The sequence below is a fragment of the Ornithorhynchus anatinus genome, chromosome 11, assembly GCF_004115215.2.
Source record: "Ornithorhynchus anatinus isolate Pmale09 chromosome 11, mOrnAna1.pri.v4, whole genome shotgun sequence".
Lineage (NCBI taxonomy): Eukaryota > Metazoa > Chordata > Mammalia > Monotremata > Ornithorhynchidae > Ornithorhynchus > Ornithorhynchus anatinus.
Window position 1 is genome coordinate 58236882 of NC_041738.1, and position 14954 is coordinate 58251835.

General features: G+C 55.1%; 2 protein-coding genes across 2 annotated transcripts; both read right to left on the minus strand.

Moving 5' to 3' along the window:
* Positions 1-3987: 3987 nt before the first annotated feature.
* HOXB2 (homeobox B2) lies at positions 3988-6813 on the minus strand. The gene is made up of 2 exons (XM_029075603.2): positions 6308-6813; positions 3988-5284 (listed from the first exon to the last, which is right to left on the minus strand). The coding sequence occupies exons 1-2, from the start codon at positions 6699-6701 to the stop codon at positions 4626-4628; spliced, it is 1053 nt and encodes a 350-aa protein (XP_028931436.1). The 5' UTR covers positions 6702-6813; the 3' UTR covers positions 3988-4625.
* A 5629-nt stretch (positions 6814-12442) lies between these two features.
* On the minus strand, positions 12443-14953 carry HOXB3 (homeobox B3). Its single transcript, XM_039913516.1, has 2 exons — positions 14391-14953; positions 12443-13318 (listed from the first exon to the last, which is right to left on the minus strand). The coding sequence occupies exons 1-2, from the start codon at positions 14829-14831 to the stop codon at positions 12446-12448; spliced, it is 1314 nt and encodes a 437-aa protein (XP_039769450.1). The 5' UTR covers positions 14832-14953; the 3' UTR covers positions 12443-12445.
* Position 14954: the final 1 nt, after the last annotated feature.

Below are 14954 nucleotides of genomic sequence, written 5' to 3' on the forward strand. Positions count from 1 at the left end.
TTACTGAGCACTTACTATGTGCAGAGCACTGAACTAAGCACTTGTAACATACAATTTGGCAACAGATAGAGACAATCCCTGCCCAGTGACGGGTTTACAGTCTAATCGGGGGAGACTGATGGACAAAAACAAGACAACATAATCACAATAAATAGAATCAAGGGGATGTACACCTCATTAACAAAATTAATCGGGTCCTGTGTGACCTTGGGCAAATCATTTCACTTCTCTGTCCCTCAGTTACCTCATCTGTAAAATGGGGATTGAGACCATGTTTCCCAAAGGGAGCTGTAAAACCCACATCTGTAAAATGGGGATTGAGATTGGGAAAGGGACTGCGTTCAACCCAATTTGCTTGTCTTCACCCCAGTGCTTAGTACAGAGTCTGGCACATAGTAAGCGCTTAACAAATACCATCATTATTATTATTAAAGGGAGAGCAGGTACTGAATCCCCATTTTGAAGAAGAGGGACTGGGTGGAAATACAGTCACCCAGAGAAGTTAAGTGACTTGCCCAAAATCATACTGCAGGTATGTGGTAGAGCCAGGATTAGAACCCAGGTCCTCTGACTCCCAGGCCCATGCTCTTTCCAGTACGTCACTCTGCTAGAGAAAGGGTCAAGCCAATTATCCAAGTACTTTGGAGTTTAAAACCTACTAATATTATGGAGGGGGAAACTTTTTCAAATTAGCTGGAATTATCCACACTATACATTAATCAAATTGACTCTAAGACTCGTTTTGCTCCTATAAAAACAGCTTCGATGTTAAAACTAACACATCTGTCTAGGAACTTATTTTATGGGGAAATAAAGAGCGGCCCATTAAGATCTATAACATTGTTTTAATGTATGGCGCATTCATATATTTATGGGGGAAATAAACACACGGCCCCAAAAGATATGTATTATTACTTTAATATGTTGAATATATTTCATGTATATTTTATAGGGAAATAAACATGTGGACTAATGAGATCCACAATATTATTCTAATATAGTCAGTGCATTCTATATTCATTTATGTATGAGAGAAATAATCCCCAGTAATAAATACCATAATCATTATCAGTAGGAGGACCCTAAATGTTTCATGCATGGCATACTGTAGATTCAAAATCAGCATGGTTCGTAGGGCAAAATTTGAGCTAAAAAAAGTAAGCTGGTGAACTGGTCAAGAAGGAGTGTGGCCTACTGCAAAGAAGACAGGCCTGGGAGTCAGAGGACCTGGGTTCCAATTCTGGCTCTGCCACTTGTCTGCTGTGCGACCTAGGGCAAGTCACTTAACTTCTCTGTGCTTCAGTAAAATGGGGACTAAAGCTGTGAGTCCCATATGGGATGTGGACTGTGTCCAACCTGATTATCTGATACCTACCCCAGTGCTTAGTAGAGTGCCTGCCACATAGTACTTAGCAAATACCGCTGAAAAAAAAAAACAGGTCAGGAGTTGCAAAGGGACATGAATAGTTCTTATGCCAAGATAAATGTTGTCTCCTACACTGATCTTAAACAGTTCCTTCCTCCTGGGTAGCCCTGCCTGTGGCATATCCCCACACAGAAGGGAAGAGACCAGAGACTTCTATGCCTCTGTTTACTTATTTGTACAATCAATTCTTTATTCATCCATTTCATGTGTACTACTTCCTCATATCCCATTCTTCCTGCTCCCTTTATTTCTACACAATTTTTATCCACCTCCCCCATTAGGTGGTAAGCTTGTTGAGGGCAGGGATTGTGTGCTTGTTTCTGTTGTACTTTCTGAAGGGCTTAATACAGTGCTTTACACTCAGTAGGTGCTCAATAAATATTCCTGATTGATTTCTGCCAGAAGGACTGGGTGGGGGGTGGGGGGGATTATGTATATCTCCGTGGACAGAGGTTAGGGGACATATTGGGAGATATTTTCAAAACCAGGTTAAAAATGCCCCAGGATGGAATCGTGTTTCCCAAAGGGCTCTGTAAGACCCTCAAACTGACCCAATTCACTGGGAAGAGAGGAAATGACCACAGCCCCTATCACAATCTTCACAGTCAATCCAGAACCACTTGTAGGAATTTGCCTTAGGCAGAAATTTGCACATGTGCAAACTAATATGTACACAGAGATTCATATAAATACACACACATACAGCTGTAGACACACACAAGCATCCAAGGATCCACAGACATGTACACATATACTCCCATAGATACACATCACACATTCATCCCTAGACACACACCCACAGACCACTAGGCAAGCATGCACACACACCCATAACCTACATTCACATGTCCAGAGACACATGCTCATACCTACAACTGTAGACACACAGGCCGACCCGCACCCACACACAATCACACAGAGTTTTATAGATATATCCAGCCATGCACACACACAGACACACACACACAAAACACCCAGAAGCACAAAAACCCTGGGTAGAAATAGTCACACACTCACCCAGCACCCAAAAGGCACAACAATCCTGCATGGAAATCCAGCCACCCACAAACACATATACCCAGCACCCTGAGGCAGAACCATCCTGGGGGGAAATAGCCTCTCACACAACACACCTACAAACCCAGGATAAGCATATACAATACTCTCTGACACATCATCCTTAGCCTCACCCCTCCGACTGAATTTAGAAAGCTACAGGCCCCTTCCCTCCAGCTGCTACTAAAGTAGCCCGCCCCTTCCCCTCCCACGCCAAAGATCCCTAAGATGCTGTCATGGCCGCTTTCCCTGCTCCTTGCCCGGGCCTGACTCTAGCGCCATTTTGAGCGGCCGTGTCTCACCGGACCCCGCCCCTTTCCTCTCTCCCTTCTTTCTCCTTCCTTCCCTTCCCCCTCTCTTCTCCTTCCCTTCCCCCCTCCCCGCCAGCACTAGGCCTCTCTGCCCTGGCCTTCGGCTCCCAGGGCCGGGAAGCGAACCTTCCATCACTTACAGTGTCCGAAAAATCAGTTATAGTCGGTGGCATCCTCCATGAATCCCCCCACCCCCGTCCCTTTTCATTATAACCCTCCCCACTTCATCTAGGAATTTAGGGTTTAAAATTAGATGGTAGAAGGGCCCACTTCTACCCCGTGACTTCCTCCCTCTCCCCCTCTTTCCTCTCATCCCTGCTCCTTCTCCTCCTCCGCTTTCTGCTCCTCTTTCTCCCTCTTCTGCTCTTCTTCCTTTCTCTTCCTCCCTCTTCTCCCTGCTCCCTCTCCTCTTCCTGCTCCTCTTCTTCCTTTCTCTTCCTCCCTCTTCTCCCTGCTCCCTCTCCTCCTCCTCTTCCAGCTCCTCTTCTCCTCTTCTTCCTTTCTCTTCCTCCCTCTTCTCCCTGCTCCTCCTCTTCCTTTCTCTTCCTCCTCCTCCTCCTCTTCCCGCCTCCCACCTCGGGTCCCTAGGCTCGGACAGGTCCCGGCCCAGGACCTGACCCCGTCCTCCCCCTCTGGAGCCCCTCGACCAGAAGGGAAAGGGAAGGTTCGGGACAGAAGGGACTCGGATCGGGAATTCCTGGGGGAGACCCTCATCCTCCTCCCTTTGCCTCTCCCTCCCCCCTCCATCGCGGGGCAGCTGGGCTTCTCTTGACAAATCCCCTCGCCCCCGCCTCCTTCCAGACGCCGCTCCCATTAGGGTCGATGCTTTTATCCCCTATTGCCAGTCCGGAACCTTCAGAAATTGGGGAGGGGGAAAAGGAGAGGGGGTGATTTCGAGGGAAGAAATAATGGCAAAGGGTCGGAACCCGCATTTTCATTTAACCGGATTTTCTGGAGAGAAGAGCCCATATCCAGGGGACTCCCAACAACCGAATCCCGGGCCCCCTGGGAAGAGAAGCCAACGGACCCTCACTCGGGGCGGGAATCCCGAAGAAACGATGGGATTGGGGGGGGGGATACAACTGGGAAGGGAATGGGGCTGGGGGTGGGGGGCACACCGAGGGCGGAGACACAGCGACCGCTGGGTTCGAGTATAAAGACATTTATTTCATCTATGAAAATAATGTACAATAAATACTTTCCCATTTTCCTATTAAAGAATTTGAATAAATAGTCTACCGTCTAAAACGTAAAAAAAAAAACGAAACGAGAACGAGGAATCATTTTAAGACAGACTCCCCGGTTCCGACCTCCAGTAGAATTATTCCTGAGATTTCGCCGAACGAATGGTCCGTTCTCTCGAGGGACGTTGTCCGTGGGTCCTTAACTTAGAGGAAAAGAACTGAGAACGGCGCCTAATTAAATACAGTACCTGGAGTTTAGGTAAACACAAACAGGTCCGGGGGGATGGGTGGGGGGAGAGTTCAGTGCGCTAGAGTCAATATTGCCTCGAGGGCTTGAGGGTCTCTGAGCTAGCCATCCGCTGTGAGCCATCTGAAAAAGGGGGACGGGAGGGGTGGGCCGTGCTGGGCCGTGCTGGGCTGTGCTGGGCCGAGCTGGGCCGTGCTGGACCCAACTGGGCCGAGATGGACAGTACTGGGCCATGCTGGGCCGAACTGGGCCGAGATGGACCTTGGTGGACCGTGCTGGACCGAATTGGGCCGAGGTGGACCGTGGCGGACCGTGCTGGGCCGAACTGGGACGAAGTGGACCGTGCTGGGCCGAACTGGGCCGAACCGGGCCGGGTCAGGAGGTTGGGGGTGGGTCCGGGGCTATTGGAAGTGTAGGGGCTGCAAGTCGATGGTGCAGAGCGCGCTGGTGAAGAAATCCAAATCCTCCTCGGAAAAGTGGACGGGGCTATCCAGGGAGCGCGGGAGGCCGGGGGAAAAGCCGACCGGAGGCGAGAGGCAGGCGTCCGCCGACAACGAGTGGAGATCCAGGAGGAAAGGCGAATCCGGCCCGTCGATGAAGGCGTCGGGACCCTCGGGGAAGTCGGCGGTCAAAGCCTTCCCGGCCCCCGACGGGGCGGACAGCGCCCGCCCTCCCGTCGGCTCTTCGCCGGGGGCGGGGGATCGACCCCCCAGGGGCGCCGAGGCGGGGCCCAGCGCCGGTCCCGGGGCCGGACGGCCCTCGGACTCCTCGGCCGGGTCCCCTCCGGCCTCCAGGGTCTCGAGCGAGGTCAGCTCGCCGTCGGGGGGCTCCTTGTGCCGGGTCTGCCGTTTTTGCTTCATGCGCCGGTTCTGGAACCAGACCTTCACCTGCCGCTCCGTCAGGTCGAGGAGGGCGGCGATCTCCACGCGCCGGGGCCGGCACAGATACTTGTTAAAGTGGAACTCCTTCTCCAGCTCCAGGAGTTGGGTGTTGGTATAAGCGGTGCGCAGTCTCCGGGCCCCCGCCCCGCCTTCGCCGCCGTCCTGCAGCCCCTGCGAGTCTGAGGAATCCAACCACACCAGCGTCAAAGCCGGCCGGGAATGACCTCCTGCCGTCCGTCCATCCGTCCGGCCCTCTCCTCCCTGCCCCGGCCGCAAAGATCCCCAAACTCCCCCACCTCAAAAAGCGGGCCGGTGGAGGGGAGGGGGAAGGATGGTTTAGGCACATCTCTTCCCCCACTAATTCCTCTCCCTCCCTTTTTCCTCCTCTCGGCTCCTTCCGGCTCGGGTCAGCGGGGAAATTCCAAGCCGCCCACGGCCTGAATGTGGGAAGGGGCGTCCGAGCGGCTCCTGGGGTCGGGGGGAGGGGAGGAGGATGGGGGGAGAGGTCGGGAGGGAGTCTCCGGCAAGTGGGCCCCAGTCTGCTGCGCCGCCCCCGACCCCCTTCCCAAAAAGAAAAAAAAAAAGAAAAAAGCTTTCGTCGGGATTCCAGAGGAATCCTCTCGCTGTAGGATTCCCCTCCCCGCTTCCCAAATACGTTCCCCGCCATCGGCAGGGCCGAGATTCCGGCGGGAGATAGCTCGGGGCCTTGAGCATTTTGGGGGAGATGGTGGGAATGAGGGGGCCTTGGCAACCCAGCCCCTCCCCCGGTACTGCCACCCCTTAAAAAATCCAACCTGTGCTTCCCGGGCCTGGAAAAAAGCGGGGCAGTAGGAAAGGGCGAGGGATTGGGCGGGGGACCACCCGATCCCCGAAATCTCACCTTCCAGCCCTTCCCCCTCGCCCACCGCCTCCTCCCCCTCCCCCCAGCACCTGCTCCAGAACAAGGCCGAAAGGGGCAAAAAAAATCCTTTTTCCGTTAGCTGGGAAAACCCCAGGCGGTGAGCAGAGTCGTCTCCCAAATAGGCGAGGACGGCGGGAGTTCCCTAAATAACTCTGTAAGTGTAGACGTTCGGTTCCAGGTGGGCAAAGGGACCCCCACACACGCAGACCCGGTCTCCCCGCCCCCCCCCTCCACTTTGTCCCTCGTCCCCGGCTTTCCCCGCCCCCCTCGCCCCTTCCCCACTCCCTCTCCCGCCACCAACCTGCGGGCGTCCCGGCCGGCGGCGCGGAGGACGAGGCGGGCGAAGGCGAGGGGGAAGAGGAAGAAGACGAGGACGAGGCGTGGCTGAGTTTCTTGGCGGATTTCTTCTCTTTCATCCAAGGGAATTCGGGGCCCGGGGGGGCGGCGGCGGCGGGGGGGGCCGGCGGCGGGGCCGCCCCATCTCGGCCTCGCTGGTGACTCCGACGTCTCTGGAGGGCGGAGGAGGCCGGCTGGAGGCTGGCCCGGCTCTGCTCAAAGGGGAGAGGAATTAGCGACGACTCCTTGATTGATGAAGTTTGAAATGTTTCCAGGACAGCGGGGAAGGAAGTCAGGCACTCGGCGAGCGAAGGCTGACTGTTGATAAACCCAATCTCCCTCTCGAATTCAAAATTCATGGCTTTCAAGGCGCCCGGCCTGAGGGTGGGGGAGGGGGGCCTACAGAAGGGTGTCAAGAGGGGGCTCCCCCCGCCCCGGGTTACCGTGATGAAGTGGCAGGCGATTTTGGAGGGGCGGGGGGAGGAGAGAGGGCTTTCTTTCTCTCTTTCTCCCTCTCTCTGTCTCTCTCTTTCTCTCCCTCCGCCCCTCCCTCTTTTCATATATATATATATTTCCCGGCCTTATAATTGTATATTGCTGATAAATACGGGCGTTTCGGGGCCGCTCTCTACGAAACCGGGGAGGAAGGCGAAATTGCAAGCTGAGCATAGTCACGGGACCTTCCTCGGCCAATAGCACGCCGGGGCCTGGTGGAAAACAGAGCATTATTTGCTTTAATTGATTCAAAACTCCATCGAACCTCGTTCTGGACACCCCACCCCCACCCCCCACCCAACCTGCCATCCGCTATCCGTTCCCTTCCTCTGTGGAGGACGGGATTCCGCATGGGAGCCGCCGTGGGGAACAGCCGTCTTTCCAGTGAAGATCCTGGGGGGATGGGAGCGCTGAAATTGGCGGGGGGGAGGTGCGGACGGGGACAAGGCCGCTTTCCCTCCCCCTTCAAAAACTCCTCTTCTTGCTTAAGAAAGAAAAAGGGCCGGATGTGCCTTTTAGTTTTGAGTCCTGAAGAATTAGGCGTGAATGTTTGAGTCCTAAAAGCACGAGTCTTGAAGCATTAGAGATAACTTCTAGAAGGCTCGTAGACCTCAAGAATGGAGAACAGTAGGGTCCGTATCTCTCTGGGGACCACCAGGTACACCTAAACCGACTGTTCTGGGATTAGCAAACGGTAGATGTCTGGACACAGAGAGCGGCAGACACCGCTGAAGTAAAGAAATAGTTATTTGAGATCCAGAGTTGGGGAAATTCGATCGGTTGGAAACTTCGATTCGGGCCCTTCTTTGCCTCGTCCCCTCAAGCTTCCAAATCATACAAGCCATTGGCAATGAGCCCGAGGAAGAGAGACGGAGATGGAGAGGTGGCTGGAGTGAAAGTTTTGAGCTTCTACTCCGGTATTTTATTTTGCAAATCCAATTTTGATGCCAGGAGATGTAACCGGGCATTGGTTAAGAACCCACACCCCGTCCACGATCGAGCAGGAAAGGGGAGATAGAAGGATCCCCAGAAAGTGGAGAGAAGGAGCAGTCGCCATCGACAGAAAATTTTTTAAAAAAGTCACTTCCAGAGAAGATATTTGTTAAGTAGGTCACAGGAACCAGAGAGCAGAGAAGGCGATCAATCTTAACTCTCCAAAGCCCTTTGACAGCTCTGCCTCACTAACGCTTCAAAGAATCCCGGTCTTTGGGAAAGCAGCCTGGAGCAGCGTAAATTCGGGATCTTTAAGAGGTTGCGGGGGAGGGGAGGGGGGGCAGAGGAGAAAGGTGAATCTGAGAGACCGGGGAGCAGATGGGAAATGGGCAAGAGGAGATGGCGACTAAGTTGGGTGGAAAGTTTGTCTGGAGCTCTCCCTCCCCCTCCCGCCTCCCGTTCCCCTCGTTACTCCCAGCAGCAGAGAAGGCAAAGGAGAAGGAGGAGGGGAGGAAGAGGAGGAGGAGGAGGAAGAGGAGAAGATGATTGAGGGAGAAATGGAAACACGGCTGGGGCAGCGCACGAGCTAGAAACTTTGTGTCAATTAGACATCCGTGTGGGTGGTGAGTATTACTAGCAACGAGGGCCGAGGAGGAGGCGGAGGAGAGAATGGTTACAAAAGGGATGGGGGAGGGGGAAGGGGCCGGGCGTTTGCTGTTGGAATCGCTGAATTGGACTCCTGCTCGCAGCTGGGAAACTTGTCCCACAGCTCTGAGCTCCACTTAGATGAAAGGAAAGTCGTCATCGTCCCATTTCCCCCCAGCACCCCAACCATTTGGGACTTTTCTCGACAAAGATTTCAAACATCCCTTCGAATAAGCTCCCTGACTTCGCGGCCTCATCCCGGTTAGGGGTTGGGGGTGGGGAGGGAGGATCAGAGGGTATCTGGTTTGGGAAAAGGACCGAGACGTGTGAGAACTTGAATCTCTCCCGAGCGGCTTTTTTCCAAGAACCTCGCTCAATCGGGGCGGGGTGGGGGGGTGGGGGGCGGTCTGCCTCTCGGTGGGTCACTCTAGCCTCCATCACTGCGCTCCAGCGCAGGCTGAGACCGGCTCCATTCAGAAGACAGAGGGGCCTGGAATCGTTCCTGGCAGATCTGACCGCTAAATTACTGACTAACGTGAATTGGGTGTTGGAGAGGGTAGGGGAAACAGATGCAGAGAAAGTTAGGTTCATCGCCCAGTAGGACAGAGAGATATAGGCCTCGCCCTATTAGAGAGAGAGCGTGCGTGTGTGTGGTGGTGGTGGTGGTGGTGATGTGCTGCTCGGGTAGGATGTGGGTTATCTGCAGAGTCTACAGAAGAGGATCGGTACATGTGTGAAATAGAGTAGACCGGGTTCGAGACCAAGAAGGATGTAGATCTATGATGTGTTAGTAAGGTAGAGCATAGAGATTACATCATAAATATAATGAATCATAGGTTTGAAGCTCCTGGCTTCCCCAAAAGTTAAAATTCTTTTCCCTTTTCTTCGATTCCTCAACTTGATCTGTTTCCAAACTCCTCAGTCGTTTCTCGTAAGAGCGATCGCGACTGCGTCGACAAATCGTACGACACCTTCCCACACACCCTCCCCTTTAAAAGCCCCCTCCCGCGAACAAACCCAAATCACGGTGAGAGGGCCAGTTACACCATCCAGAAAATGGTATTCGGGGACGAAGAGCAGAAAAAGAAAACCCCCGAGAATTGTTATTTGATCCCAATCAAACTTTCCACGCTCTTATGCTTTTAAATTATAGTATGACCGATTGCTAAATTGCTTACGGCACGAACGCGGCCCCGCCAGTTCCATCCCTGCGTGGAGAGGGAGAGACGGGGTTGCTTTTTTATTGTTATTTATTGTTGCATAAAGACTGTAATTACTAACCTCGGACTGCCGGGATGCAACATAAAAAAGGAACCGAGCTTTTGCTTTAAGGCCAGGAACCCACCCCAAATATATGTTGCTAATTAAGTAATGCCGGCGCGTCTCTTACGATTAGAATTATGCGAGTCTCCAGCGTCACGCCATCGCTTATTCTTTCAACGAATTACCTTCATTTTTCAGCTTCCCCGTCCCCTCTCCCTTATCGGCTCCGGCGACATGGCGGTGACATTTCATCTTTGACAGACGGTTTATATCCTCGCTCCAATATCATAAAACTTTTATTGAACCGCGACTAATAAATGAAGTTTTCTCAAGGATTTGGGAGCAGAAGAGGCCATTAGCGGGAGGATTATTTTATTTATTCCGTTATGCCAGCATCCTTTCTCCCTCGCCGCTCTCGATCAACCGCTTCCCAAATCCTCCACGGATATTTCGTAATTTAATTTCACTTCGGTTGTAATAGTGTAACCTGAAAACTCTAGGCCTTGGGTTGTTTTTTGAGATTAATCATTTTCCTTTGTTTTCATTTTAGACCCAATGGCCGTTGGGCTGGGGGTCACGTGGTATCTTCTTTGTAGCAGCGGAAGGGAATCGTGAAGTTTAGGTGGCGGGGAAGGATATGAAGCAGGCATATCCAGAGACGGGAAAGAGAGGGAGGGAGAGAAGGAGGGAGGGAGCGAAGCAGGGTGGGGGTGGGGGAGAGATTCGGCGCGCCAGAGCCAGGCCGACCCAGTGGAAGGCAGAGACCGATAGAAAGAGAAGGGGGGAGATCAGAGGAACCCAACTTGCTAATTACACACCAGGCAAAGACGTTGACATGGGTTTGGAAACACTCGAAGTCAGACCAATAGGATCTAACAGGAAGGTAACATCGAGCGGCAGGCCGGTGGGGGAAGAAAGAGAGAGGGAGAGAGAGAGGAGCTGGCGAGAATAGGAAAAAAGAGCCATAGAAAGAAGGAAAGAGGGACAGAAAATAGAAACATTTTGTCCCCTCCTTCAGGTCTGGGGGGAAACTTGCCCGCCCACTAACTCTCTATTCACAGTAGTCTGGCCGAGAGGGTCTTTTAATCGGGACCAATAGGACAAGATAAAATTGATAACAGAAAGTTTATTCAAGAATTGCTCAACAGACAACCCTTTGAAGTAAGGAAAAAGTAACTACTAAGAACAAAGGAAGACTTCCCAGAGGGATTCGCTATGATTCTACCAATTCAGGACTATACAGCGACTACCGGGGTCTGGTTCATGCCTTCAGGAGAACTAATTACAATTGTTGCTAAGTACTAGGGGAACAGAAAGCTACGGATCTTCCCTAAAGTACAATAACTAAAATAGGTTGGTTTTACAATGACAGGAAACACAATGTCCTTTATAACAAGTAAATACTAAAAAAAGTACAATTCTTCTTTTTTCTCATATAAATACATAATGTTGGGGGATAAATAATACAAAAAAGAAAATATTTTAACTGGCTATAACCAATAAATATATATGAATGTTCACTAGAACACACACGTCTTGAGAGACCCCCAGATTATGTTGGCTGGGCCGTCTCTCAAAGTTGTTTTTATACCCATTAAAATGTAAACTCTAAGTGCAACAAAGGTGCCCCGAGAAAGAGCCGTAAGCAAACACCAGCAGGCTATGTCTGCTGCTCTGTCCCTGGGACGTACAGTTTGTTCAAATATACCCTGTTTTCACGTTAAGTCAAGAGAGGAACGAAAGAAAAAAATGCAGGAGTTCATGTATCCAGATTGCTTTTTGTAAATGACCCTAGAGAGAGGGAGGGAGAGAGATTTAACTGGAGAGCCGAGAGCAAGGGGGTGCAGGAGAGACGGTTCCAGACTGAACCACCAGCCTCTTCTAGGCCCCTCTCTCGGTACAGTCTCCTTCTTTTTTTTTACAAAACACTGTTGGGTGTGTAGGGGGGGGAGGTCTGTGTCTTTCCCTTCCTCTCATCGTCCCTGAGCCGTTGAGACCCTAACGGGGAAGAGTCGCCAGGTAGGCGTGTTTTTAGGTTGTTGGGGGGGGGGGGGTGTGGACAGAGTGAGGGACTGACTCAGGGCCAAGGGAGATGGGAGAAAGAAGGGGAGGCTCTAGAGCCCGAGGAGTGTGTGTGTGTGTTTGGGAGGGGGGACGGAGAGGACGGACTGGAGGCTATTATCCGGGGGGAGAAGAGGAGGGGAGTCGATATCTTCCCTTTCTTTAATTAAAAAAGAACAGGACTCAGAACGTTTCGGGGTTTGCGAGGCCAGTTACAGGGAGGACTGGGGAAAGGAGTGTGCTCATCTGCCAAGTCTTCCTGGTCGCTATAAAAAATATTCTTCACCTTGGCTGAGTTTACCGTCCCGCCCTTTCCCGTCCCAAAGAGAAATGGTGTTGAAGTCAGGTCCGGGCTGAGGGGCGAGGAGGGGAAAGGAGCAGGGGGAGGGAGAGGGTGGAAGAGGAGGGTCTCTGGTGGTCTGGCCCGGTCTCCACAGCTTCTCTCCTTCAATCTCTCTTGGCAGAGAGGAAGTCGAGTAAGCAGAGCTGGGGACCCGGGCCCAAATTCTTCCAATTGAGGGAGCCGAGGAGCGGAGCTCCCCTCCAGCGGGGGAGCCCTCCCCCCGCCCCCCACCACCAAACGCACCCCAACTCTTGTCCACTACATCCGCTCCTATCCTTTTCCGCCGTCGACCTGGTGTCGCCCCCCCCCCACACACACACATCCCTCTTCTCTCGCCCCCCTCCCCCTCCCCCCAAAGCCCCATCACAGGTGGGTCAGCTTGGGAGCGTCCTGGATTCTGCCCTGAGGAGGAGCGTGGTGGGAAGACAGGTCTGTGTAGGTGGGGTGCGGGTCGCAAGGTCCGTGGTGCTGCTGGGCGGAGCCCATAGCGGGGGCCCCGTTGTAGTCCAAATTGGCGGAGGGGTGGTGGGCCAGGTGGTTGAGGCCGTAGAGGGAAGGGCCGGAAGGGGGCGCCAGGGGCTCCCCGTAGCCGCCCCCCGCCACGTAGACGGGGCTGCCGGTCCCCTGCAGCCCCCCGGGCCCGTAGGCCCCGCCGTTGGCCTGCAGGACGTGGGGGTCGTAGTCGGGCCCGGGCGCGGGGTACTTCTGGGGGGCGGCGCAGCCCTTGGGGGGGTGCTGGTAGTTGGGCGGCAAGGCATAGGCATTCTGGTGGCTTTTGCCGAAGGCGGGCGGGGACGGCGTCTCGTAGCTGGAGGTCATGGTGTGCAAGGCGTTCAGGAAGCCGGCCGTCGACTGCATGGGCTGCGGGGGGCTGCCGGCGGGGGACGGGCCCCCCGACGACGAGCCCAGCCCCTTGGTCTTCTGGTCCTTCTTGTATTTCATGCGCCGGTTCTGGAACCAGATCTTGATCTGCCGCTCGCTGAGGTTGAGCAGGTTGGCCATCTCCACCCGGCGCGGCCGGCACAGGTAGCGGTTGAAGTGGAACTCCTTCTCCAGCTCCACCAGCTGCGCGCTCGTGTAGGCCGTCCGGGCCCGCTTCGAGGCCGAGGATCCCGGGGGGCTCTTGTCGCCGCCGACGCCCCCCGAGACGCCCCCCGAGACGCCCCCGCCCCCTCCGCCGCCCCCGCCTCCTCCTCCTCCTCCTCCTCCGCCGCCGCCGCCGCCGCCGCCGCAGGTCTCTGCCGGATCGAGGGGGAGGGAGGAGGGGGAGGGGGGAAGGGGGGCGAAATGAAATAAAAGATAATTACTGAACATGCCGAAATTGAATGCATCGTTTCTTAATAAATCCAGGACCGGGCGCGGAGCCCCCCCGCCCCCGCTCCCTCCGCATTAGCGGACACTCCATAATGGTGGCATTTATTAAGAGCCTGGCTCTCCCGTCGCTGCCCCGGCTTATGAAAATTTGATCATGTCACGCAGACAGGAGCTGCACGGCCATTTATTCATGACTGGATTATTATTTCTCTCACTCTCTCTCTCTCTCTCTCCTTTCTCTTGACCCCAGGCTGCTGCTGCCGCCGCCCACCCCCCCCCACCCCCCTCCTCCTCGGGCCTGGGGGCCACCCGGCCCGTGGCCTAGAACGCGCGTGGGGTCCCCAGAGTCGCCCCGTTGGCCGGGAGTGGTGATATCCCCGGCTCTCCCCTGAGGCCCTGCCATCCATGGAAGTAACGGCTACAGGAATGCCCCCCCTCCCTCCCCCCCAGGACGGTAGGGAACTGGGCTGGGGGCTGGCGGTGAGGGTGGAGGGCTGCTGCCGGAGGCCGGTTCAGCCTTGGGTGGGTGACCTGGGGGACGGGAGGCAGAGCCCCGGCGAAATGGGCCTTTACTGAGCGAGAGCGGGGAGTGGTGTTTGGAGGCCGTAGGCGTTTGGAGAGGATGCTAGGGAGGGTCCGGTTCAGGTGGGGGTGGGTGGGGGGCTTCCAAGACCCCTTCACCCCTGCCCGCCGGCCGAGTGAGAGCTCGCAAGCTTCCCTTCCCCACCCCGCCCTCCACCGTGGGGCAGGAGCCGGGCAGGGGGAGCGGTGAGACCCCGGTTCCGCCACTTGTCTGCTGTGTGACCTTGGGCGAGTCACTTGACTTCTCTGGGCCTCGGTCGCCTCATCGGAAAAACGGGGCTTGAGACGGTGAGCCCCACGTGGGCCAGGGACTGTGTCCAACCCGATTAGCTTGTCTTCACCCCAGCGCCGAGTACAGTGCCGGGCCCACAGCAAGCGCTTAACAAATACCGCCGTCATTATTATGATTAGCATTACCTGTGCTGGGGACACTGAGTTTCAGTTTGGAGGTTTGCCGAGACTCTTTCATCCAGGGGAAAATCTGTTTGGCGAGGGCCGAGCCGGCCCCCAGGCCCGCCTTCGGAGCGGAGCCCTTGCCGGCCGGGCCGGGGGGGTTATTGCCGTCGCTGGCGGGGGCGGCGCTGGGCGGGGGCGAGCCGGGGGGCGCTGGGGGGCGGTCGGGGGGCAGGCCGGCCCGCAGGCAGCTGCCGTTCAGCTCCCGGCCCTTGGCCGGAGGGGCGGCGTTGCCCAAAGCCTGCAGCGAGCAGGCCGAGCGCTGATAGTCGCCGTCGAGGTGCGGGGGGCCCTGGAAGGAGGCCGGCGGGGGCCCGTCGTAGCCGAAGCCATTGCTGCTGGGGTAGGGGTAGGTTCCGAAGAGGGCGGCGGAGTTGTCGTAGAACGAGGTTTTCTGCATCGCTGGACCGGGCCGGGGCGGCGGCTGGCGACTTGCAAGGTCTTGGTGCCCTCGGGGACGGACATTGGCAACCCCGGGGTCACGTGACGCGAGGAACCCCCCTCCTCTTCTTCCTCCTTCTCC

Bases quoted from the DNA above. Each gene is read 5' to 3' on its own strand.
- HOXB3 (XM_039913516.1), bottom strand. From the start codon at position 14,831: ATGCAGAAAACCTCGTTCTACGACAACTCCGCCGCCCTCTTCGGAACC. The intron at 13,319-14,390 runs GCTAATCATAAT...GATCCGGCAGAG, and splicing joins GTGTCCCCAGCACAGGTAAT to ACCTGCGGCGGCGGCGGCGG.
- HOXB2 (XM_029075603.2), bottom strand. From the start codon at position 6,701: ATGAATTTTGAATTCGAGAGGGAGATTGGGTTTATCAACAGTCAGCCT. The intron at 5,285-6,307 runs GTTGGTGGCGGG...TGGATTCCTCAG, and splicing joins GCCGGCCGGGACGCCCGCAG to ACTCGCAGGGGCTGCAGGAC.